The sequence below is a fragment of the Charadrius vociferus genome, unplaced genomic scaffold (genome assembly GCF_000708025.1).
Source record: "Charadrius vociferus isolate BGI_N301 unplaced genomic scaffold, ASM70802v2 scaffold39, whole genome shotgun sequence".
Taxonomy (NCBI): domain Eukaryota; kingdom Metazoa; phylum Chordata; class Aves; order Charadriiformes; family Charadriidae; genus Charadrius; species Charadrius vociferus.
In genome coordinates, this window is record NW_009650188.1 from 6656560 (window position 1) to 6680444 (window position 23885).

General features: G+C 44.8%; 1 protein-coding gene across 1 annotated transcript in view; it reads left to right on the forward strand.

The window, feature by feature from the left end:
- Nucleotides 1-23885, forward strand: part of LAMC1 (laminin, gamma 1 (formerly LAMB2)) — a 60534-nt gene that overhangs the window by 25327 nt on the left and 11322 nt on the right. Inside the window, exons 2-15 of the mRNA XM_009892946.1 lie at nucleotides 10250-10554; nucleotides 12468-12598; nucleotides 13745-13911; nucleotides 15059-15247; nucleotides 17370-17487; nucleotides 17588-17686; nucleotides 17791-17927; nucleotides 18796-18918; nucleotides 19006-19195; nucleotides 19465-19577; nucleotides 21208-21429; nucleotides 21519-21707; nucleotides 23106-23351; nucleotides 23681-23834. Coding sequence (XP_009891248.1) covers nucleotides 10250-10554; nucleotides 12468-12598; nucleotides 13745-13911; nucleotides 15059-15247; nucleotides 17370-17487; nucleotides 17588-17686; nucleotides 17791-17927; nucleotides 18796-18918; nucleotides 19006-19195; nucleotides 19465-19577; nucleotides 21208-21429; nucleotides 21519-21707; nucleotides 23106-23351; nucleotides 23681-23834 — 2383 coding nt within the window. The remainder of the gene's footprint in view (nucleotides 1-10249; nucleotides 10555-12467; nucleotides 12599-13744; nucleotides 13912-15058; nucleotides 15248-17369; nucleotides 17488-17587; nucleotides 17687-17790; nucleotides 17928-18795; nucleotides 18919-19005; nucleotides 19196-19464; nucleotides 19578-21207; nucleotides 21430-21518; nucleotides 21708-23105; nucleotides 23352-23680; nucleotides 23835-23885) is intronic.

Sequence of the window (23885 nt, forward strand, 5' to 3'; positions counted from 1 at the left end):
AAGTGGTTTTAAATCATTTGAGTTTTTTTTTTTGTTTCCACAAAAAGAATATTTTTGGGGGGGGGGGCTGTTGTAGGAAAACATGCTTTGTAGGAAGCTCATTTGATGTTACACTGTCTCAGCAGTGTCCCAGGTGGTGTTTGGTCCCACTTCAGCAACTATGTTGGTACCTTCTTTTAAATCCTTCCTTTACTAAGGAGCAGCAAAGTAATGCTGTTTCAGTATGGAAATCTACCTCTTATACAAAGTGGTGAGGGAAGACTGTGCATCATGTATCATCTTTTTTTTTTTTTTTTTCTTTTCCCGAATTTTCTCCGTTCCTGGATGGGCAGCCTTTATAGCCTGGGTGGAAGGAGTTTTGATCTACAGATAACTTTCCAATCTAGGTTGGTGTGGATACATTAAGGTGTTTCAGAGCCTGATATAAAGCAGATTTGACTCTGTTCTAGCCTGTGAAATAAACCGAGGGCTTCACACTTTGCGGCTGGAACTATTGAGAAGCCTGGAGTTAGCATTGTCTTTGAAGGGTCAGAGCAGAGATCATCCAGTTTCATTGTCTTTGTTAGTGGTGTTCCAAAATAATCTTAGAGTCACTTCTGTGCGAGACCAGTCACACCAAGCCATGCTACCTTCTCAAATACGTGTGGTTTTCTGCTAAACTCTCTTTCCTTAGAAATAGTCACTGCATTTAGTATTTCCTTGTCCTTCGTGTGTTTCCAGACAGAACATATGGATGAACATGAACTTGCACGATTGTGTGTTTAATACACCTTTGCAACTTCCATGAGTGTTTGCAGTTTGTACAGTTTATTCTCCACAGGCAGAGTTGAAGGCACATGCTGGCTGTTAGTTGTGAGTTGAGAACTGGAGTGCAATTCCCTCTCTGCTTCAGGAAAAGTTTGGAAGAGCTTTGCTTCTGACTTTCCAAAACATATTTGAAACATAACTCAGTGGCAAGCTTTGTTTTGGAAATGGCCTCGCTCCAGCAATGGTTTTGTCGAGTCTGTTTATCCCAATTCCTTCCCTGGCTTAACAGGCTGAGAAAGTAAAACTGTTGTGTGGGTGGGTGGTTGAAAATGGTCCGTATGGATATTGCTGTAATTTGTGTTTCATAAATAACAGTAGCTTGTGCATAAGCCTGTAATTGACTGAAAATGCATTAAAAGATAGCATGAAGGCATGTAAACTGCTATTTAAAATCCATAGCAGGAGTCTGTTGGGAGGAGGGGGATATTTCTCAGTGGGACATGGGGAGGCAGGAGATGTGCAAACTCTGTGCAGCATTAAACACTGCGATTCAAATGTGCTAAAAGTTATTTTTCTTAAATATTTATTGAAGAATGCTAAACTCCTTAAGTACTTAAGAAAAGAAAGCTGTCTTGTCTACATTGGGCCAGGTGATGGATGCTAATAGCAGCAGTATTATTTCCAAATAGCTGCGGTGTTAATTATGGCCTGTGTCTGAAAAAAATCTGTGGCTGGTGAGTGGGAGGTGGAAGGGCAGGGGCGGGAGGGAGATTAAACCGTCAAAATTCCAGAGAATTCAGTGTTTTGTGTAAGGAACATTTCTGGCCTCCCCATGGCTGTACAGCCAGCAGTGTGGGAGCTAATCCGGAAGGTTGTCTTGCTCCCAGAGCTGCTGAACTTGCTGCTGCTCAGAACACTCGTATATAGTTCTATCACTTAATTTGTTCTTAATTAGGCTCAACAACGCGAGCTGTGTGTTTTTGATATCTGTTTCAGATAGGAGCGAAGCCAGGTGTTAGAGCTGTTGCAGGCTATGAGCACATATGGAGGAGAAGGGGGGCAAGTGGGGAAAGCACTGCCTTTCAACAGGCAGGGGAAAAAGCTTCAAAACATTATTTGATAAAAACTAGCGGCTGATTATCATGAGCGATGGAGCCATTAACTGGGTTGAGAGGCAGCACTCCGGTGGGAACTGGTATACCTCACCTCGAGTGCGGGGCTGGAGCAAGGGGTGTCTGGAGTCTCACCCACACATGCAGACATCCAACATAACTTTCATGCTGCCTTTGGCCAGGATGTTTTTGACTCTGGTCATTTGGGTTTGTTGAATTTAAAATGAAGCATTGGATATGCTTTGACTTTATGTGTGCTGGTTGCAAGTGTGCAAGCGAAGGGCATTGAGCTGTTGAAGGGTGAGGCTCCTGGGAGGGCATGCAGAAGGAAAACAGACCTCGGGAGAGCCTGTTAACATTCCTGCACTAAATATGCCGTTTGCAAAATGCTTTGTATTTGAATTTTTTTTCTTTTTTTGGTCACAAGTCAGTAAAATCTAGTTGTCCTTTAAATAAATGGCTTTGTACTTCTCACCGGATTTTCTGATATTTAAATTTGTTTGCAAGATACTGCACTACAATCCAATAAACGTATTTTCTTATTACTAGAAGTGATGTGTTTGCCAGTTGGCCAAATACCATATTTAAAGAAGCTGCAACTTCATTTTTATTTAACTATTTAAACTTTGGCTTTAGAGTTTGAAAGTAATTTTTAGTCTTTTTTTTTTTTCCCCCCAGTTATTCTTCCATCCCCACATCATCACCTCTGAAAAGATACAGTTGGAGCTGAACATCAGGAATATTCCCTCCTACACCTCCTACTGTCAAATTAAAATATCTGAGAGGAAATTAAAATATAGTGTGATTTGCTCTTTGTTTTGTCACTTTAAGTTGAATCCTATGAGAATGACTTGAAGGAGGTTAAGACTTGTTGCTTTGTTGTGATTCCTTTGGAGATGTGGTCTTGCACAAGAAACATTTATAAGACGTGTCTTGCCATGCTGCCAAGGATGAGAAGTATCACATTGTACAATTCAATTAAAAGCTTTTTGGTGAATCTCCTGGCCTGCTGTTGCCAGCAGCTCTGATCTTCTGGGGGCTGTGGTGGTTGCTTGCTTTGTTGTTTTTTTTTACTGGATGATAGCTGTATCTCCAACGTGAGGGAAAACTCTTGGGAAAATGTAATGCTGCTGGGGAATGAAGGTCCCACAGTGAATTGGAATGGCTGGAACTTGCCACTTTTAAAGGGCTGTCGTTACTGAAGTCACTGTTGGTGATGTCATTATGGACTATCTCTGTGATGAAATGATGATTTCTGGGTAATTGCTGTGCACTCTTCTGCTGAGAATAACGGGCAAAAGACAGCTTTTTTTGTCTCTTCTGGATCAGTAAACTCTTGAGATCAGTGGCTTTTCTTTTTTTCTTTTCTTAGGTAAAATCCCCATTTTGGGAGAGCAAACCCACATTTTTTTGTGCTCCTTCAGTTGGGGGAGTGACTTGGTTTCACCCATACACATTGTGTACAGGCCATGGAGGAGTTTCTGGATGCTTGATACAAGCAGATGAACGTTCCAAGCATCCCGAGCCACCGTAACCCAGATCCCGCTCATCTTGGTGCCAACACTGGTGGCAGGAGGTAGCTTTGCAGTCTGGATATGTGAATGAAATGGAGCCCTCCCCAAAATGGCCCATGGCGTCCTTGATCGTCTGTGATCTGACTGTGCTTGCCAAGTGTAAAGTGCCTTTTTAGAACGAGCTTTTATCGTTTGTGCTGAAAAAGGACTTTGAGGCTTCCTGTGCAGATAGGACTTCTATGTTGTACATGGGATCTTTCCAGTCCCTAGTGAATAAACACAGCTGGCTGTTTTGGGAAACGGACTTAACATCTTTGCATCAAAGCTGTACAAATAAGGCAGAAAGCTGTACTGAATTATTAGACAATGTTTTCTGACTTTTACACTGATTTAGGAGCAATCAAATGAAAAAATGCATTTCTTAAGAGGCTGCCTTCAGCCCATGCAGGGGGAAATAAGTTTCTCTTCCTCTCCCCTTTGGAAACATGATTAGAACAAGCAGCCTCGATGACTTATCAATGTTGGATTATCATGCAATAATTTACTGGGCAGCCTTTTGCTGTCCGGAGCCGCCCACACCGCAAGTCAATGGTGCCTTTGTTCAGGAGCGCTGGAAGAATGCATGATCTAATGGGGTGGTGGGAGTTTGCCTTCGTTCCAGCGCGCTCAAGGCTGTGCTCATTCCCCCAGTGTCCCAAACCTGTTTCCTTTCTCCATCCCTGTCTCAGTACTAGCGCCCAGAAAAAGTAATCCATGTGTGTATCTGTAACGCTTTCTTAAAACTCTTGCACTTGTCTGTGGTGGAACTCTGCATGCAAAAATCTTTGGTATGGTGGAGTGTGGTTTGTGATGAGACTGTGTTAAAATCCTTCAGACACTTCTTGTTCATGACATACACGCCTAAATCTCCAGGCTCTTTAGGTGAGGACAAGAGAATAAGCCTAAGGATTATTATTACTAGTTCATGTTCCCATAAGGGCCACCACTCAGCATTTGAGAGCTGTCATCCATGCTCCTGTGTGGAGTTATTTTCCCAGTGAAGATTATCAGAAAATGGAAATCCTGGATGTTCCATTTGCTTTTGTAATACCAGTGCTCTCATCTTCCTCCTCCTCCACAAATTTTCCCAGAAAAGCTAGGGTGTAATTGTAAAGAACATTTGCTCTAGAACGACAATAATTTCTTGCTTTCTGTCGTAAGTTTGGCTTTTTCATGTGCATGTGATGCAAGCAACATAACTTACTGCTTATGTGTCTTGCAGGTGTTGGACTGTTGTTTAATAAAACTTTTTTATTCCAAAAAAGCAAGTTGCTCAGGATGTTTTTCACTCTCCTCCCCTCCTTATAAACACTGTCCTGCCCTTGTTGCCCATCTGCATGCTGAAAAATCCAGTTGCGTTCCATGGAATGGGATAACTCATTGTTCTTAAATACTCCCCTCTCATCTGCAGCCCCTGTGCTCCAGGAGGGAAGCTGTGATCAATATTTGACAAGATCTTGCAAACTCGTTGGCCTCTGTCTACTGATATCAGTGTTTCTGTTCCTTGCAGTTCTCTGTTTGTGTGAGGTTCCAGTACCTGTACTACCCTTTGCACGTGGTGGTAGTGTAAGAGTGGAAGATGCTGCCTCCTGCTATGGCTGGTATTTGTCAGAGAGGAGCAGATGAGCATTTATGTCTTGAAGCAGCGGAGTAAGTCTGTCTGCTTATAGCTGGTCCAGCATTGTGCTGGGCAGTGGGGAGAGTTGATGGTTCAAGAGGGGTGGAGTTTAGGTAGGAGTTAAGGTGAATGGCATGGGCCACATTCTAGTCTAGTGAACTGGGAAAGCTGACCTTTCTTCCTGGGCATGATGGAGAAACAGGTCAGATGAGAGGAAAATGAAATGCCAGTGGTAGTTGTTTGCTCTGTGTCCTGTCGCTGCAAAATGGAAATGAAGTCCAATCAAAAAGTATTAGGTATGCTGGTATTTGTTTTCAATTCTTTCAACCTTTACTTAGAAATAGGTTGTCAGCAGGTACCTGTGTGAAAAAAAAGCTGCCTTGAACAGGAGCCAACCAAAAGAGAAACAGAGAAAGTTTTAACTGTTTCATTACTGCTCAGTGAATTTTGCTGAAAACAAATCTGCAAAGGGTTGGTTCTTTGCCCAGTGCATTCTTCTCAGGTGGATTTTTTTTTCCTGGGCAGCAGAACTCAGCAGCCATATTTTAAAGCTCACTGCTGGGAAGATGCACTGAGGGATTGCAGAGAATGCAGAAGAAGTAGCGTGGTTTCTTCCCGCATGCAGAAGATGTGAGTAAATCGATAATGAAGGAGGCAAGTGTCGTCTGGGCTTATCTCATCCAGGCATCTGCTCACAATTCAGCGCTTGTAGTTGGCGTGCCAGCTGGCGGGACATTTTCCTGATGTAAATTATCCATCCATTCTGAGGGGTCCGAACACAAGGAGGCCTTTTGTGTGTAGGGACAAATTCCTAACTTGGGGGGGAAAGGGAGGAGTTTCTAAAGATCTAAATAGCATTTGATTACATTTTTCCAGTCTATCTTTATGGTTTTCAGCATGGTGCATTTCCTGGTGGACCTTTAGGATACAGAATTGGGCGATAACCCTGCTGAGGAAGGGCTTTAATTGCTGATGGCATCTGGCAGCAGTGGTCAGCACAACAACGTGAGCAGGTTGTTGGGGGAAGCGTCCCCTGCATTGAACAACACTGAACATTTCCAGTGCCACTGCTGCCACCTCTGCAGGCACCCAGACTCGCTTGGTTTAATTTATAATTGCAGTATTGTCTTGAAGGCTTATACACGTGCTTACTTTCTTTAGAGAATAATATTAAATGGTTTTCTACATAACCTTGAATTATCAAAAGGAGCTGGTTATTTTGTGACCTTGTTGGTGAACAGCTTCATGCCTCGGAAAAGATGCAGTTTTTAAAATGTGGGGCTCATGATTTTGAGCTCTGGATGCTTTAAAGATATGTCAGGTTGCACTCCTGAAGTGCTGAGCACATGATCACGAATTACTGCATGTTGTCTTCCTACTAATGAACTTTTATAACAAACATCTGGAGTTTCTCCTGCAAAATAGATCTGCCACTTCTCAGTACACAGAGGGAAATATTATCCAATACTTGACAGTATCAGACACTTCTGAGCCAAACAGAGATCAAAATAATTACCAGCTTCTAGGAACAGGAGAACAATGACTTTTTGTCTTCCATATGAAACATTTAAAACTGCCTTTCACCTAGTCATTGCTGTCGCCATTTCTCAGCGTAATAGCAGTATATATTTATTTAGCCGTGAAAGACTTGAAAGCAACCTGGGCAGCTTATCTTTGCTAGAAAAAGGCTCTGCAACCTTGAAGAGCTGTGCTAGCTGCCAGGCAGCTAAGCACAGCTTTTACGTTCATTATGAACAGGGGGGAAATGCATTTCAACACTCTGTCAGCTGGTCTTGGGTGAACTATTGTTCCAGTAGTATTTACCCATGGCAAGCTGATACAGCGCTAGCACGCAGCCGCTCCGTGTGCATTAACTGCATTCCTGTTTAATGCCATTAACAGGATTTCTCAAGTAGTTACACTGCCAGCTGAAATAAATGCCTTTTTCACCTGGGTTGCTCTGTCAGGAGGGTTTTGACTGTTTTTTCTTTGACCCACAGAGTAAAACTGAAGATGAAAAAGGGAGGGTCCTTTCCATTTAGCACATGGGATTTCTGTGGAAAATGTTTTCCTGCTGCCCAGAGTGCAGTGTGCATGTGTTTGCCATTAGCTGAGCTGGAAGTTCTGCAAGGAGCTGTAGGAGACCTTGTCAGGAAGCAGGGACCATAATCCAGTTAGAGTGGAGAGGAAAAAAAAAAAAGTTCTTTTTCAGGACGTGCAGGCTGTGACCTGGCCCTTCTGCTAGAGCAGAAAGTTGTGTGTTTGTGGAGTGAGAGCACACACCCAGCCCCCTCTTCATTCCCAGGATTCTTTCAAAGCATTTCCTCCCCAAAATCATCTTGATAAAGCCTGAACGCAGGGTTTTTGCTTCATGCTAGAGGTATGCAGTACTAGTAGAAGAAAACTAACCACCCCAAGTCAAAGTAGGAGGGTATTCTTGACAATTCAGTTGACACAATTTAATTGAATGATCTTCATGCTGTTGGCTCTGACTCCCCCCCCCGCCCCCCTCCCCTTGACTCATGGAATGGCTCCTCTTGTCTGATGTCTTCGCTATTTTCACTGGTGAGATTTCTTTGGGCAATTTTCATCACCAGGGCAGTGACTTTCAGCCTCATGTTTTGTTTTATTCAGTGAGTGAGCTCAAAGAAAACTTTCTCATGAAGTTTATAATGACAGTTTTATTAGAGATAAAACCATGACAGTAGGTTTGGGTTTTGTTGCTGCCTATCCAAGGTGTTGGTGAAGTTCTCAGGCTGGCACGTTGCAGGTCAGCACATATACTAGGGTCTTCCTGCAGAAGAACGAGGAGGCATTTTCTTCTGGTGCTCCTGGCCTTTATCTGGAAAAGATGGGGAGTGTATATTGGGTCTGTTTACTGTGGGCCTGAAAAAGATATTTGTGCATGTCTGGTCTATTGGTTTACATCTGGTGTGCTCACCTTGAGTTTCTGCATGTGCATGCTCACAATGTCTGACACATGCTTTGTCTTCAGTGAGGAGCTCTCTTCTTGAGAAGAGACCATGTAGTAGGAGAAATGGGGAACCTGGGAGGGACTGATTTGTATTCCTGATGTCTGCTTCTTGCCTTGCATTGAGATTCATATGAAAAATACTTCCAAATAAACGGAAACAGGATTAATCGCCTCTTGTATTTGGCAGCAAGGGGAGGGTAAGCCTAAGCCACGTTACAATGTTAAGTGTTAATCCTTTGGAGTTTCTAGCCCTTGTGGAAGCAGTTTGGCATTGAGAATGTGATTGCTTGTCACTTGTCTTCTGTATGTTAGAAGATCTTTTTAACTAACTTGACCCCAAACCAAAAGTTGAGCTAGTATTGAGTAAGAGCAGCAGATTGTGAATGTCTGGCTTCCAGTCTTGTGCTGAGGTCATGTGTAACCTCACAAATAATGTAACAGTAAAGGGTATTTTGTTGGAAGTATTGGGGGGAGGGTGTATCTGTACAATGCCCCAGCTGTCTTGCATGTCATGCACAGATAGTACTTTTTTGGTAGGTTGGGGTTTCAGCAGACTTCTTTGGCTTTAAAGACAAGATTGGTGGTCTTTTATCCTTGGGACATGCAGATGTAAGTTTTTCGGGTGCTGTATGTCTTGATTTTTACTTCATTTTTTTTCTTTTTTTTATGATATGTTTGTTTCTGGACCCTTTGCCGTGCTTCTCCTGCTACTTTGGTGTTTCCAGCAGCCAGAAAGGACAAAGGTTCCTCCCTGTCATCGCTTGGGCTCTGGGTGTGACATGCCTAATGCAGGGTGGTCCCAATCTAGCTGGTGGGTGGCCTGCGAACAAGAACCATGGTTTGTGACTTGAACCTGATTCATTGCAATCAGGTTTTGTGTGTGTGCTTTGAACACAGTTCTTGTTGCCTGGTGCTCTCTGGTCTGCTTTAACTTATGAAGTGAGCCACTCTTCAGCAGGTGCAAAGCCTTGCGTTAAAATTTAACGTGGAGGAGTTAATTCATTTTACAAGTTGAGGTTAAATCCGCGTGACTTCTGCGAGCAGAGAAAACCTGTTTCTCAATCAGTTGAAACTCTTCTAGTAGGGTTGTTTTGTGTGGGTGGGTTTTTTTGGTGGTTTTTTTTTTTTTTTTTTAAGTCAATGAAGGGACCAGTGACGGCTGCAACCTCTGCTTAAAGTAGTGTTTATCTTGGAGGTGGTGAAAGCGTAAAAGAGCGTGGCAGGGACTAAACGCGTGAGATTTTGTTCCAGACAAACCTCATGTTGTTTTAGCAAGTTCCCTACGTGCGCCACGGTGTCCTGATCATTCCCTGAGGTGGAGCAAGAACAGCCGGCGCGCAGCTGTACGCTTCCTCCTGGGAATGTGCCCTTTGGCCATTGGGGATGGCGGAGGAAGGTGGCTGAAGCATGCCACAGTCCTTTTCTCCTAATGAGTTTTCTCAGGGGGATGAATCCCCTGGGTGGTTGGCTTATGTGCACAGGGGTGGATACTCAAGTCACTGGAGAAGAATGCATGAGAGCGAATGATCTGATTGTCACATACCTGTCAGGAGATGAATAGAGGGCAGTGAGGTGGGTTTACGTTTATCCTCGTAGGAGAGGGAGAACATGGCTAGCTTGTAAATCATTGCACTTTGAGCTGGAAAGCGTCTTGGTGACTTTAATCATATGGTCTCGGAAACTTAAACCTTGTTTTGTCTTTCCCAGGGAATGAGCAGGAGAGGGTGTATTCAGTAGTTCAAGAGTTTGGGATATTGTGTGTTTAGTGAGGAGGCAGAAGTACAAAACAGGCTCTACAGTGTGACTCTTGCCTCTCTGCTTAATGCTATTTCTCCCATACATATATTTGGAAGAAATATTACCAAGTGGCACGGCTAATTTTGACCTGGCCTTAGAGGCATACAAATTGTTTGTGGCTTTGATGTAATGTATTATCTGTTGGCGTAAGGACACTGTTGGTAACATCTGCAGAAGAAAATTGCAGCTTGTGAGATGTGTGTTTGGTTGCACAGAAGTCTGTAGGTCTGTTTATTTATCTACTCGGTTTGCGCCTCGACTTCTGCTTTCAGTTCCTTCACCTTGTCTTTGCTGGGAGATATTTCTGGTGCTACTGGACACTGCTCATCCTACTGGATGGTACTAGAAGAGATGTTTCTTCTAAAGGGAGAACTGTAGTACAGTTCTTGCCATTCTTTCTGGTTTAAGTTGTTTGAGTCCTCTCATGTGTGTCTTCTCTCATTTGCAGGAAAGGCCTTTGACATCACGTATGTGCGTCTGAAGTTTCACACCAGTCGGCCGGAGAGCTTTGCAATCTACAAACGCACGAGAGAAGATGGCCCGTGGGTGCCCTACCAGTATTACAGTGGCTCCTGTGAGAGCACATATCACAAAGTAAATCGGGGCTTTATTCGGACTGGGGAGGATGAGCAGCAGGCGCTCTGCACGGATGAGTTCAGTGACATCTCCCCTCTCACTGGGGGCAACGTGGCATTCTCAACACTGGAGGGGCGTCCCAGTGCCTATAACTTTGACAACAGCCCTGTGCTACAGGTATGTGAGCAGGACTAAGTCAATCGGGTGGTCTGAGTTGAGTCTTTCAGTTTAGTTGTTGCAGATGGTGGCTTTGTGCTGACTGTGGGCTGCACAACAGCCCTTGTTCATACTGAAAGGCCCTTGCACAGGTAAATTGGGACAGACAATCAAAGAAACACTTTTGAAGGAAGAGTTCAACCCTTGACTCTATTGTTAGGAAGTTTATGGCGCAAAACGCAAAATCTATGGCATTAGGGATGATTGGTTATTAGGCATCATGGAAGTCTTTAGAGGATGGATGTGAATCTTTGCTTGCTTAGAAAGCAGTGGTAGGTATTTTGCTGTTGTTTCAGTTATAAGGGCAGAGGAAGGTAACGCCTAAGTCAAATGAACATTTGAGGCACCTGTATTTATATTTTGAGGAGAAAAATTCAAGAAATGTGAGATTCTTCTAAACAAATGAAGGGTTATTGGAAACCCTAACCTGTTCTTTTACATGTGTGTTGGGACGAGGGAGCTTGATTTTATCCACAGTATTTGGTTTCTTTTACAAGTGACTTGGGGACGGCGTTTGGTTGGGTTTGTTACCAATCACAATGCCAGTTAGGCAGTGGTTAGGGGCGTACTGAGAGCACCAGTTTATCCAGTTTACTTGCCACTTTCTGTATGCTGTGCGATGACTTCTCCAGCTTAAGTTGCGAAAAGGAGCTAAAGCTGTGGGATTTGCTCTGTCAGGGCTCATCTCCTTCCTTTCGGAGCTATGATAGCCACTTGTTCCTGTTCCTCTTAAAGTAGCAAGAGCAGACTGAGACATTATCCCCAGCCAGCGGGCAGGAAAGCAGAATCTGGTGGAGCTTGCTTCTGCAAATTAAAATAAAGATTAATGGGAAAGGGAGAAAACTCCTGAAATGGAAGAGAACCAGTTTGGCCACCTTTTTGCTGTAGCTAGCCCTTGCAGAGAACAGGGTCTAATCGTTAAGGTCGACAGAAAGATTTCAAGTGAGTGATATGGCGTATAATTTTTTGATAAACTTCTCTATGTAAGGAATAGAGACCTGACTGCCAGTTTCCTAAAATAGGTACAAACTTCTGGTGTTGCTTTTCGCAACTGAAGTAAATGTGTATTTTGTGCTCAGCATTTCCATGTGTTTATGCCAGTGTTTGTAATTCAGCAAATCTTCTTATTGTACTGGCTAAGCAGCAACGCTGCTGCAGTGCTGTTGTACATACAAGGATGTTTTTCCTGTTTTTATGGTGTTGAAAGGAAAATGGTATTGCAAAAGCTGTAATAAAAACAAGGAGGTACTAAGGACAGTCACTGGCTGAAGGTGATGTGAAATTTGGGGACAGGCTACACTTGCTGGCTCTTGCTGGAGGAGGGTAGGATACTGTGTTGAAGATGCTGTGTAAATATTATGAAAAGCTCTTGTGTTGTAAGTCAGATCTGCCTGTCTGTTTTTCTTCCTCCGCCTCCCCCTAGCCTCATTCATTTGTCTGTGTCTCTTCATCTGGTGGGATATGTCTGCAGACAAGTGTACCCTAAAGCTTTTCATGGTGCTGTATAGCTTTGCAGGAAAACTGCAGTCAGATAGATAAGCACAATTAGCAAGCTCGCATAACTGCACTGCACTTTTTGCTGGAGAGGTTACCAACTGCTTCCCAGCTGAGAGCAGTCAAGATGCGAAGAGGCATGGGAAAGGGTAGCCAGAGAGGAGCAGGGTCCAGACAACACGTTTTAACCAAGAGGATGTGGTGTAAGGCCTCTTGGGCAGGGATGTGTGAGCTTCGGAGGTGCAGAGAGGAAAAGGATGAGGAAGGAACTTGCTGATTGATGAATGACTCTGTAAATACAACTGCTAATGACACAGCGCTTGTATGCTGTCAAGGGGGATGTTTGATGTTTAATCTGATGGGATTTCTGTCTGCTCTAGGAATGGGTGACGGCTACAGATATTAGAGTGACCCTCAATCGTCTGAACACATTTGGAGATGAAGTTTTCAATGATCCAAAAGTTCTCAAGTCTTACTATTATGCGATTTCTGATTTTGCTGTGGGTGGTAGGTAAGTAGACAATAAACCTCTGTACTTATTTAAAGCTTTTGGTCAGGATTACTGGAGTGCTTTAAAGATTTTGCTTATACTCACATGGTACCATTAGACTCCGGTCATTATTGACTGTCCTAAACCAAAAATGCAGTAGAATGAATTTTATGAAGCTTGCAAATACTGTGTATAATCTCTTGTGGCTATAATTTCAGGGCAGACACAGATGGAATTTTTTTTTTCCTCGATTAGGTCAAATGTTAAGTGATTTGGGAGGGTGGAGCATGAAAAGAGTGGCAAAAATGTAAAACTAAAGAAAAAAAACAACATTTTTTTCCTACGCTGACTGTGTGTTTTTTAACATGTTATTAATTGTTCTCTGCCTGTATCTGTAGCCTAGAATAACAGTAAGTAGAAAATCTCAGTATCTCTGCTTCGCATATATTTTGGCAGCTATTTCCTATGAAGAGCTGAAGCATTGTACAATACCACAGTTGTCCGTTCCTTTTGCCAAAGTGTATTACAGAATGCTTAAATCTTAAGTTGTTGGTGATAAAATGTTTTCGTAAACAGAGCTGAGCCCAGTGTAGTGTTTTGGACTCTTCGCAGAGAGCAGTCCTGAGACTGGTGTTTGACAACATCACGATTTTTATTGGCTGTACCACCAGTCTGTTGTGGTCCCTGGGCTTCTGTATTAGTCACTTCTGTGCTATTTAATTTCTTAGTGGTATAGCAGTAGCACGCATTCAGCCTGACCTTGAATGCTTCCAGTGATGGGGCATCCACAGTTTCTCTGGGCAGCCTGTGCCAGTGTCTCACCACTCTCATTTTGAAACATTCTTTCCTTATGTCCAATCTAAACCTACCCTCTTTCAGTTTAAAATCATACCCCCTTGTCTTGTCACTACAGCCTTGGTAAAAAGTCTCTCTCCATCTTTCTTGTAAACCCACTTTAGATATTGAAAGACCTCAGTAAGGTCTCCCTGGAGCCTCCTCTTCTCCAGGCTGAACAACAGCAGTTGTGTTTTCAGTTTTGTTGTGACCATCTATCTTTGAATTTGTCTCATCTCAGATTTTCAGACCTGGGCTTTGTTTTCCAGATTGCTCTGTGAGTCACCTGGATCCCCGGAGTTTAAATAGTTGTTCCTTGTCTCTTGTTAACAGATGCAAATGTAACGGGCATGCAAGCGAGTGTGTGAAGAATGAGCTTGGGAAGCTGGTCTGCAACTGCAAACACAACACCTTTGGGGTCGACTGTGAAAAGTGTCTTCCTTTCTTCAATGACCGTCCGTGGAGGAGAGCAACAGCAGAGAGTGCCAATGAATGCTTGCGTATGTGCGGCCATGCTTGACGGGAAAACCTCTCGTGGGTTGGGTCCCCTCCCTCTGTTGGCATCCAGAAACTGGTCCTGTGTGGTTTTAAGTTGTCTCAGTTGCAGTTAGCCAGTGTTAAGCACAGTTCTTGGTGTTTTTCAGCAGACATTTTGTGGGACTTCTATTCCACTCCTGTCCTGTAGGAGCTTTCTCGTAGATCGCTGGAAAGGGGCATCTCCTTTCTGGAGAAGGATGGGAGTTACTTTTAGGAAAGAGGTGTGCTGCAAAAATGTACAGACTTGAACTTTATGGGACCTATAGAAAAAAAATCTGTATTAAGTATGCTGGAGTATAATTGCCCTTTGAAAAGCTCCTTGTTCAGCATCGGCTCACTTCCTCTTTTATTTGGGTTATTGGTTTTTACAGTTACTTGTTGACTATTTCATCCAATTTCGAGGCTGTTGCAACAGTTCTGGGCCACAAATGTGGATCTCTGTGACTGAGCGCCAATTTATTTTGCTTGGGTTTGTATCGCAGACCACAGCTCCTGGTAGTTTACTTTATGGGGAAGCTTTTTAGACAGAAAAGCTTTCTTCCTGTCTGACCTCTGTGTGTGTTGATCGGTCCCAGCTGTCTGGTCAAGACCTGTGGCTTCCCTTGAGAGGCCGGTGAAACCCAGGTCTGCTGTTCCCTAGACACAGGGGATTTATAATCTGTCTGCATCCAGGGGAGAAACTCTCCTTACAGCAGGGAGTCAGCCCTTGCTGTTATCTTCTCATGCTTGTTTGCATGGCCAAGATTGGAGTTGCTGTGTGAGAGGGTGGCATTTCGGCTGCAAATGGCAGCCCAATGTGGAAGGGAGTGGGGTAGAAAAGACTGGTTTTCTTCTGGATATAGATGAGAATGGTCCTGAGGAGCCTGTTTCATCATTGCAGCCTTGCTTCCCCCTCCCCACGTTCAACCACTACAAAAACATGCGTCCTCCTTTTTCTTCTCATTGATGCACAAATGCCTCAGCGGGTCTGTGGGTGGGTCTCGGCGTGGTTAAAGGCTCCTACTCCAGCTCCCCTACAACTTAATGTGGAGCTTTGCTTAGCAGGTTTTGTGACTGTCAGGGTCAGATGGCTGCACATGCTGTTCACTGGTGGTACCCTTGTTTTTGCAGCTTGTGACTGCAATGGGAGGTCACAGGAGTGCTACTTCGACCCTGAGCTGTACCGCTCGACAGGCCACGGGGGTCACTGCACGGGCTGCTCGGATAACACCGACGGTGCTCACTGTGAAAGGTGCAGGGACAGCTTCTATCGCTTGGAGAGCGAGGAGGGATGCCTGCCCTGCAGCTGCAACCCTGTTGGTAAGTAGCGGCAGCAAATGTTTCTGCTTGCAAACTTCCATGCACAAAAGCTAGGTCTTCTCTCGGTTATGCAGCTAATTACAAACTACAGGGTAAAGAGAGGTGGGTTGTTTTTGTTTTTCTTTTCTTTGTATTTTTTCCCCATATAGGAAATGTTTATTGGGTTGTATTTTGGTTTAAATTATTCTTGGATCTAATTTGGGGTTGGGATGGCAGGGGCAGATGTTTCGCCTCTGCAGCATTTATTCCTTCAAATGTGTTCTGAAATAGATTTTATTTTAGTTTTTATTATCTTTTTTTTTTTCCCACTGCGTATGTGTTATCCTGGACGCTCCCAGCACTAAAGACCTCATTTAAATTCTTAATAAACAAGATGATGTGAGCGGATATTTCTGGAAGTTGTTCATACTGAAGAATTGTAGTGAACTTTAGCTGCATCAGTTTCTCGTACTGAGTATCCAAGCACTATAAATACAAACCAGTGAAACCTTAAACACAAAAGGGGGTGGGGGTGAGAAAAAACAAAGTAAACTTAAAAAATGTAGTTAAACTCTTAAAAAAAAAAAAAAATAAATAAAAAACCAAACCCCAAAACAAACAAAGCAACCCCCCTCCCAAAAAAAAAAAAAAGGAAAAAATCTCGCAGGAGAACAAATCTTTTGTTGTCAAGGGAACCACTTGACCTGTATGGAGTGATCCCATAACTACCCCAGCCCACAGCAAATAAGGGGTAGGAGACAAAAGGGTAACAGATAGTAAGATATGATGTGAGGTTCCAAAATAGAGTAGCTGGAATAAGTAATTGCTTGCAGCATGCCCTAAAAGCAGCCAGCGAGAGGTCTGCCAGGGTACATCTCCTATCTAATTTGGTCAGTTGTGAAATTTTTGACCAAGAAAGGCCTCTTTCTTCCTCCATCTGTTCTCCCAGGTCCTCATGCTGGACCTTATTTTGAGAGGGGTGAGGGTTGGTGTCAGCTGGGTCCTTGTGTCAGGCCTTATTTTAAGAGGGTTGAGGGTTGATGTCAGCTTAGATGGTCGAGAAGAATCAGGGTGGTGACTTCTTAGGTCTTTAAGGACAAATTTCAAAGGGCTTTATAACTTAACCATCAACTTTTATCCCATGGCGCACTGGCACCCAGGGCATATTTGAAGCCCCTAGAAGGGTTTAGATTGCTATTTTTCATCCAAATACTCTTTTTTTTCCTAAATAATCATAAGTGGGACTGCAAAGGGGATTTGAACTTTGGCTGTATATGGTAAAGGTTTTGTGAGTTCTTTTGTCCTGTCCAGCCTAATCACTTATAACTCTTCATTTTGCTATAATCTTCTGATGTGGATTGAAGTGGAAAGAAGCAAGTATTTCTGTATATTAAAATACTTTTCTCCTCGAAGTTAACTCTTACAGCACTGACAACTCTTAGGCTGTAAGCTACACTGGTGCTTGGGTGAAAGCATTTTGTCTGCTGTGGCATAAAGAAACCTGCTGCTACTTTTTATGCAAGTCTGCTTGAACAGAGTAGTACTGAGGAAGATGTCCTTCCAAAAACGAGACCATTGCTGAAGGGTTTCTTAGGGTTAATAGTGGCACATGCAGCCTTGCTCCGAGGAAGTGATTTAGTCTTTAAATCCATCTTGGGAATCAAGTGAGGAAATTGGAGCATGAAAAGGAGAGGTCAGGATATCCCCTGGCAAAGGGGAGATGGTTATTAGGGAGAACACAAGGGATTCAGGGAATAAAATCTCAGAAATGGTGCATTGCAGGATAAAACAGGCATGGAATTAGAGGCATGCGAAAGTAACATTGTGGACGAAATGGGAATAAGGACAAGAATGTAATTTGAAGTTAAAACTATATTTGTATATAAAAACGCTGGTTGGTAGGAATACTTAAAGCTGAATATAGTTTGGAAGGCTAGATAATGATTCACCTCTCTAGAGCTGCTAGGGGAAAAATCCCTGTGAACTAGAGGTAGTCTTTAGGTAAGCTGTTACTCATCTGTTTGAAGCTATGCTTCACGCTTTCTTTTCCCATATTTCTTACCCGTTTTGCAAAGTTGAAAAAATTGCAGGCTAATAGAGCTGGGTGGGTCTGCTGAGGTGCCCGTTCCTGCTCTTCCCGCAGGCTCCCTTAGCACACAGTGTGACAGCTACGGCCAGTGCAGCTGCAAACCGGGTGTGATGGGCGAGAAGTGTGACCGGTGCCAGCCAGGTTTCCACTCCCTCTCTGAAGCTGGGTGCAGGTAAGGGGGACTGCTGGTCTCTAAAAGAAAAACTATGTGCCTTTTTAAAGCTTTCTCTTTGTGGCTCTTAATGAGTTATCCTCTCCCCTGGCTCTTTCAGGCCCTGTTCTTGCAATCTGGCTGGCAGCACAGGGGAATGCAACGTTGAGACAGGACGATGTACATGCAAGGACAATGTTGAAGGCTTCCACTGTGAGAGGTGAGTTTCTCTTCCCGTGGCTTTGTTTCAAGAATGAGAAACATCTGAGTGGTGGCCTGAGGTAAGCAGCAGGGAAATTAATTCTCTTTCCTTCACATTTTCAGATGCAAACCTGGATTTTTCCATCTGGATTCCTCCAATACAAGGGGCTGTACCCCCTGCTTCTGTTTTGGACACTCTTCAGTCTGCACCAATGCCATTGGCTACAGTGTCTACAGCATCACCTCCAGCTTTGAGTTTGGTAAAATTGATCCTTCCTTTCTATCTCAGATTGGGCTGTAGCCTCAAGTCAGAAGTGATTAAAAAAAGCCCTGCTTCTTCCCTGTGCAAGATCGCAAACCTCAGGCAGGCAGGTCCAGGATCCCTTCTTTGGAAGTGTTGAGTTACTGCTGAAGTTACTGGGAGTTTCCCAGTTTTCAGCTAGGGAGGAATGAATTCACAGCTCTGGCCTTGGGCACCTAGTGCTAGCATACACTGTGCAGGTGCAAGCAGGAATTGTAAATGTAAACTTTTTGTAGCTTGAGAGAAGTGCTGGCAAGGGGGCATTTTCTTAATTTTAGAACCAAATGAGGAGTTTCTGACCGAGAGGATTATAATCACTTTAGATTTGGGGTTTACATGGCTCCAAATAAAACACAGTTGTGTTTCCGATGTGTCTGTAAGCTCTGGAGAAATGTTTTTTGTACAGTCAGTTTCCTGCATATGCATGTTTTCATGTTGCATAGTCTGAAAAGAACATCTTTTTAATAAAAATTCCACTGGAGAACAGTTTGTACAGAGGCAGAAACTCACATCAAGTTGTAAAAGGACTGCAGATTTTCCCATCCCTGCTTAAGCTCTTTAGAAAAGATTTTGAACAAGTAGTTGTTGTAGGGTTCAAAGTTCAGAGGGTTCAAATCAGCACTCAAGTTAGGGGCTAAAACTGTAAAGATGATGTTTACTATCTACGTTCTTCTGCACAGCTACTTTCTGAAGTCTGTTAGTGCCAGTGTACAGATTATAGATTAGTTACCTATGTGCGGTGTGCAGTATGACATGAGAAGTGTGTGCAAAGCTCTGTCTTCAAAGGGTGTTAATTCTTGCACGTTTGATTTTTTTTTTTTTTTCAGGAGAGGACGAGTGGCGTGCTGAACAGCGCGATGGCTCAGAAGTATTACTCCAGTGGAGCGCAGAGACCCAGGATATCTCTGTTATCTCGGACAGCTACTTCCCCATGTATTTTGTTGCACCACGTAGGTCATTTGAGAAGCAAGGCTTTCTGTGCTGCTTGTGCCCTTTCTGTTCTGTCCCCTAACTGTAAGGATGTTTTCTCCTTTCAGGCAAGTTCTTGGGCAACCAGGTTTTGAGTTATGGGCAAAACCTGACCTTCTCCTTCCGTGTGGACAGACGGGACACACGCCTCTCTGCAGAGGACCTGGTGCTGGAAGGGGCTGGGATGAGGGTGTCAGTACCACTCATTGCTCAGGGCAACCCCTACCCCAATGAGAACGCACTGACCTACACCTTCAGGTGAGAAGACTCTCCAGGCATGGTGGGAGCAGCTGGGACCTAGCCTACGATGCCCCTGGCCTCTGATCTCTTGAGAAAACAAACAGCATTAATTTTAGCTCAGAAGAACAGTCTTATCAGGTTAATTTGAAGCTCGCTGTCTAGCAGAGTTGCATAAGTGTATGCAAAGTATGTTGCAATAGCATACCGCTGTTGGAAAGGGTGCATTAAAACAGCACAGCTGTTAGCATCTGAAAGCTTTGCTGATAATGCATGGCTTTTCTCCATAGGCTTCACGAGGCTACAGACTACCCATGGAGGCCTGCTCTTACAGCATTTGACTTCCAGAAGCTTCTCCACAACTTGACTTCCATCAAGATCCGCGGGACGTACAGCGAGAGAAGTAAGTCGCTGGGCAGACCCATTCGTCTAGTGCTTGGGTTGCTTTATTGTAGGGCCTGGTCATAAATAGCTGTGGCAGGTTATTTGGCAAAGCCTGTTCCGATACCTTTTTCACCTGGCCTTCCTGTGTAACAGCTTCTCCCGGACCTCCTGGTGAGGAGCTGGGGGGGAAAGGTGCTGCCTTTGAGAGTCTGGAAGCCGAGCACCCATCACCTGCTGATTCTTTGCTTCTAAACATGGGGGTTTTGCTGTTACACAGCCCATGTCTTCCAGATTGGGAGAAATACATAGTACAGAGTCCTGAAGGACATGGTAGGAGAGACGTAGGGAGTTTACTAGATCTGGCTTCAGTTTCTGCTACACTGGGGATGGTTAAATCCCTCCTGTTCCCTGTTCTTGCCTTGGCGTGACAAATGGGAAGGATGAGGTCTCAGAAGCTCTGCCTGTGCTGAACTTGAGTGAAAGTTCCCTGTAATGAGGGTTTATAAAAATTGGGCATGAGTTAGGAGCAAAAATATTGGGTGTATATTGGGCATTGTCATGTGAAGAAGAATTTTTGCAGAAAGATGCAAAGGATGAATTTGCGTTTGGGGAAGGTGGGAAAGTTGTGAGTGTTTTCAGTAGAGGTGGCTTGTGAAGAGGAATGTGGGGTTGTGAAATGGAGGGGAGGAAAGGTATGGAGCAAGCCTTCCCCTGAGTATTGTAGCTGCTGCTAATATCGTGGAATCATAGAATGGTTTAGGTTGGAAGGGACCTTAAAGATCATCTAGTTCCAACCCCTCTGCTGTAGGCAGGGCCTCCTCCTCCCACTAGACCAAGTTGCTGTAGGCCCCACCCAGCCTGGCCTTAAATACCTCCAGGGATGGGGCATCTACAACTTCTCTAGGAAACCTGTCCCAGTACCTCACCACCTTCATAGTGAAAAATTTCTTCCTCATACCTAATCTACATCTACCCTGTTCTAGTTTGAAACCATTAGCCTTAGTCTTATCACTACGCACCCTTGTAAAAAGTCCCTCTCCAGCTTTCTTGTAGGCCCCTTCAGATAATATGCGGGAACTGAGCCTCTGCTCGGTGCTCTGGAGCTGCTGCAGTGGTACAAACACACTGCTATAAGTTAAAAACCAGCTATGTTGTGTCTGGACTCAGTTCTGCTCCAGGGAAGGTCTGGATGGAGAGGAGGGAGCTTTCAAATCCCAAAAGAATGGACTGAGAGTGGAGGAGTTTGCCCTGAGGCATGGTTTGCTGACGCTGTTAGAGACTTTATTAAAGAGATGGTCTGTCCTCCCTAGAAAGACAGGAATTGATTTTGGTATTTGATTTGGAAATGGAAACCATATGCATGCAAAATACAACTTATTTTAACTGTCTGTACTTGCTCACGTGCTGTTCTCAGCATCCTCCTATGTATTGTTATTCTCAACTTTCCTGCCCTGCCTGTGCCCTTCGTGAGCTATATTGCATGTTTTCTTGTCTGTCTAAACCTTCCTGGAGGGTTTTGCTTCTTGATTCACCTTACCAGCTGCGAGCATCCACTTGTCTGTCTCTTGTACCATTCAGATGTGTGTTTACTGAAGCGGTGATGAGAGCCTGTATGGTTACAAAGTGTTTCCCCTCTCGGCGCTTTCTAGGTGCTGGCCACCTGGATGACGTTACCATCACAAGCGCTCGCCCTGGACCTGGCGTGCCTGTGGCCTGGGTGGAGAGTTGCTCCTGTCCCGCGGGATACGAGGGGCAGTTTTGTGAGCGCTGCTCCTCTGGATACCGGCGAGAGACACCGAGCCTTGGGCCCTACAGCCCCTGTGTGCCTTGTGCTTGCAATGGGCACAGTGAGACGTGCGAGCCTGAGACAGGTAAGAGGCTGATAAAACAGGGAGCAGCAAGAGGGTGGTTCTTTCTGCGTTGGATGATGAAGGAAAAACCATGTCCCTCTCTTTTCCAGGCGTGTGTAATTGCAGGGATAACACAGCGGGGTCTCACTGTGAGAAGTGCAGCGATGGGTATTACGGAGATGCGACAGCAGGCACAGCCTCAGACTGCCAGCCCTGCCCGTGCCCAGGCAGCTCGAGCTGTGCCATCGTGCCCCGCACCAAGGAGGTTGTGTGCACCAGCTGCCAGGCTGGCACTACAGGTGTGTTCCTACATGAAAAGTCATCTTTGTACACGCCATGTGCCTGTAGAAACGTGTCTCCTGCCAGTTCTGGGGCTCTGACCTGCAGTGAGCAGTGCTGAAAGCTGCTCTGTCTTCTGGTTCAAATGCTTCTCCCTTCCTCAGCCCTATTTTCTGTCCTGTGTGAGGCTCAGGGTTACCCGTGTTCTTTGTGCATGTCTCTCGAGAACAAAAGAGAAACAAAGGCTTAATCTGTACAAAGTCTGAATGTTTCTATGCTATATAGGTGAGCTGTGCTAGCTTCTAATAGAGTTCTGTTAATTGTACAGTGTTGGGCAGAAAATAGGGTAGATTTAAAAGATCCAGGAAGGCAGGTCAGACTGAAATAAAATTAGAAGATGCAGTTTGCCAGCCAGAGAGGCACTGCAGGATGCTTGCAGGGGAGGGGCAGTGCCCTCCCTAGGAGAAGCAGAAAGACTGCATTGACTCACAAACACTGCCCAAAAAATGCAAGGCCAAATTTATGCTCAGCAATTTTAAAGAGAAATACGTAAACAGGTACCTATCTTTTCTTCTTGGTGGTAAACCGTGAAGTCCAAGCACGTACCTGAGTCCTTAGGCAGAGCCTTTTCTTCTGCCTGCAAACAGCAAGGAAGCCTTAGGATGGTTGGCAGCCTCTGTGCTTCTGATTTTACGCTTGACATAGCAGAGTCCAAAGTACAGAATACCTGTAAATGCTTGAAATGTTTAGAAAAGCCCCTGACCAAGCACTGAGGCAGCTCGGCGCAGTTCCCATGGGTGCCATTGCTTCATGAACCAAAGTGGAGAGCAGGGGTCTAGCTTCCCTGCAGCTCACGTTTCAGTACACGCTCATCTTTACTTGTAGCTATGTGGTCACACAGGAGTTCCTCTTGTCTCCCGCTGCCTTCTCGGGATGTGAGGGGAAAGGTGACGGAAAAGAGGGTTTGGATGTGCAAGAACTGCCTAAGAAATGGAGCTTATAGCTGGCTGGGAAGGTCAGATCTGCAGTAAGTGTAGGGAGCTGCTGAGTTGGATGCTTCAGTGGCTGCCCCTGGAGGTTTGGCAGATCTCGTTGGCAGTAGTGCTTCCTGGAGCAGTGATGCCCCACAGAGCTCTACCTGCTTGGACTCTTAAATTAACAACAGATTACAACAAATACGTTTGGCTTAAAGAGATGGGAGAGAAAGAGGAGCTGAAATAATTCAAAATACAAAGTTCCAGTGAAAAAGCTTAAATTTAGAGATGGGGGAGGACTCGTGTGGTTTCTTGCCCCAACAGAAGGATGAAAGGGGAGGAAGCTGGAGAATTTAATTTTCAGAAGGGGCTGCAAAGGGGGTCCAGGTGAGGTGGCAGCCAAGGGATTTCTGCTGCAACACATGCGTTTCTGTCATGTCCCAGGTAAGAGGTGCGAGCTGTGTGATGATGCCTATTTCGGAGACCCACTGGGTGAAAATGGTGCTGTGAGGCCTTGCCGCCTCTGCCAGTGCAATGACAACATCGATCCCAATGCTGTGGGGAACTGCGACCGCCAGACAGGCGAGTGCCTCAAGTGCATCTACAACACTGCTGGTTTCTACTGTGACCGCTGCAAAGATGGCTTCTTTGGGAACCCCCTGGCCCCCGATCCTGCTGACAAGTGCAGAGGTGAGAACTGGTTCCTGTTGCATTTAAAAATGGTTTTGTCCCCAAGAGCTTCCGTTTCCTGATGTGTTGTTAGGACACAACATCAGGCTGTTGTTCGTGCCAGTCAGCAGCGATGCGTGGCTTTATCCTGGTTTGGTGGTTTCAGCTTGCTAAAATGCTTGTGTTTGTGGGCACTTACTGCCATCGAAGCAAAAGCATTGTGCGTTGCAGGGGCTGGGCTGCTGTGTGTTTTGGATCCAGGCCCGTTTAGGGGACTGGCTAGCAGAGTACCAACACCACATGTGACTTCTAACTTTCTGTCTATTTTCCCATCCCTTGTATTTTTGCAGCTTGTCACTGCAATCCCTATGGCACTGTGAATCAGCAGACAAGTTGCAATCAAGTGACCGGGCAGTGTGAGTGCCTCTCTCATGTCACTGGAAGGGACTGCAGTGCCTGTGAGCCAGGGTTCTTCAACCTCCAGAGCGGACGCGGCTGTGAAAGGTGACGTTCACCTTGGCTCAGGGCAAAGAGCCTGGTTTTGGGTGACCTGTG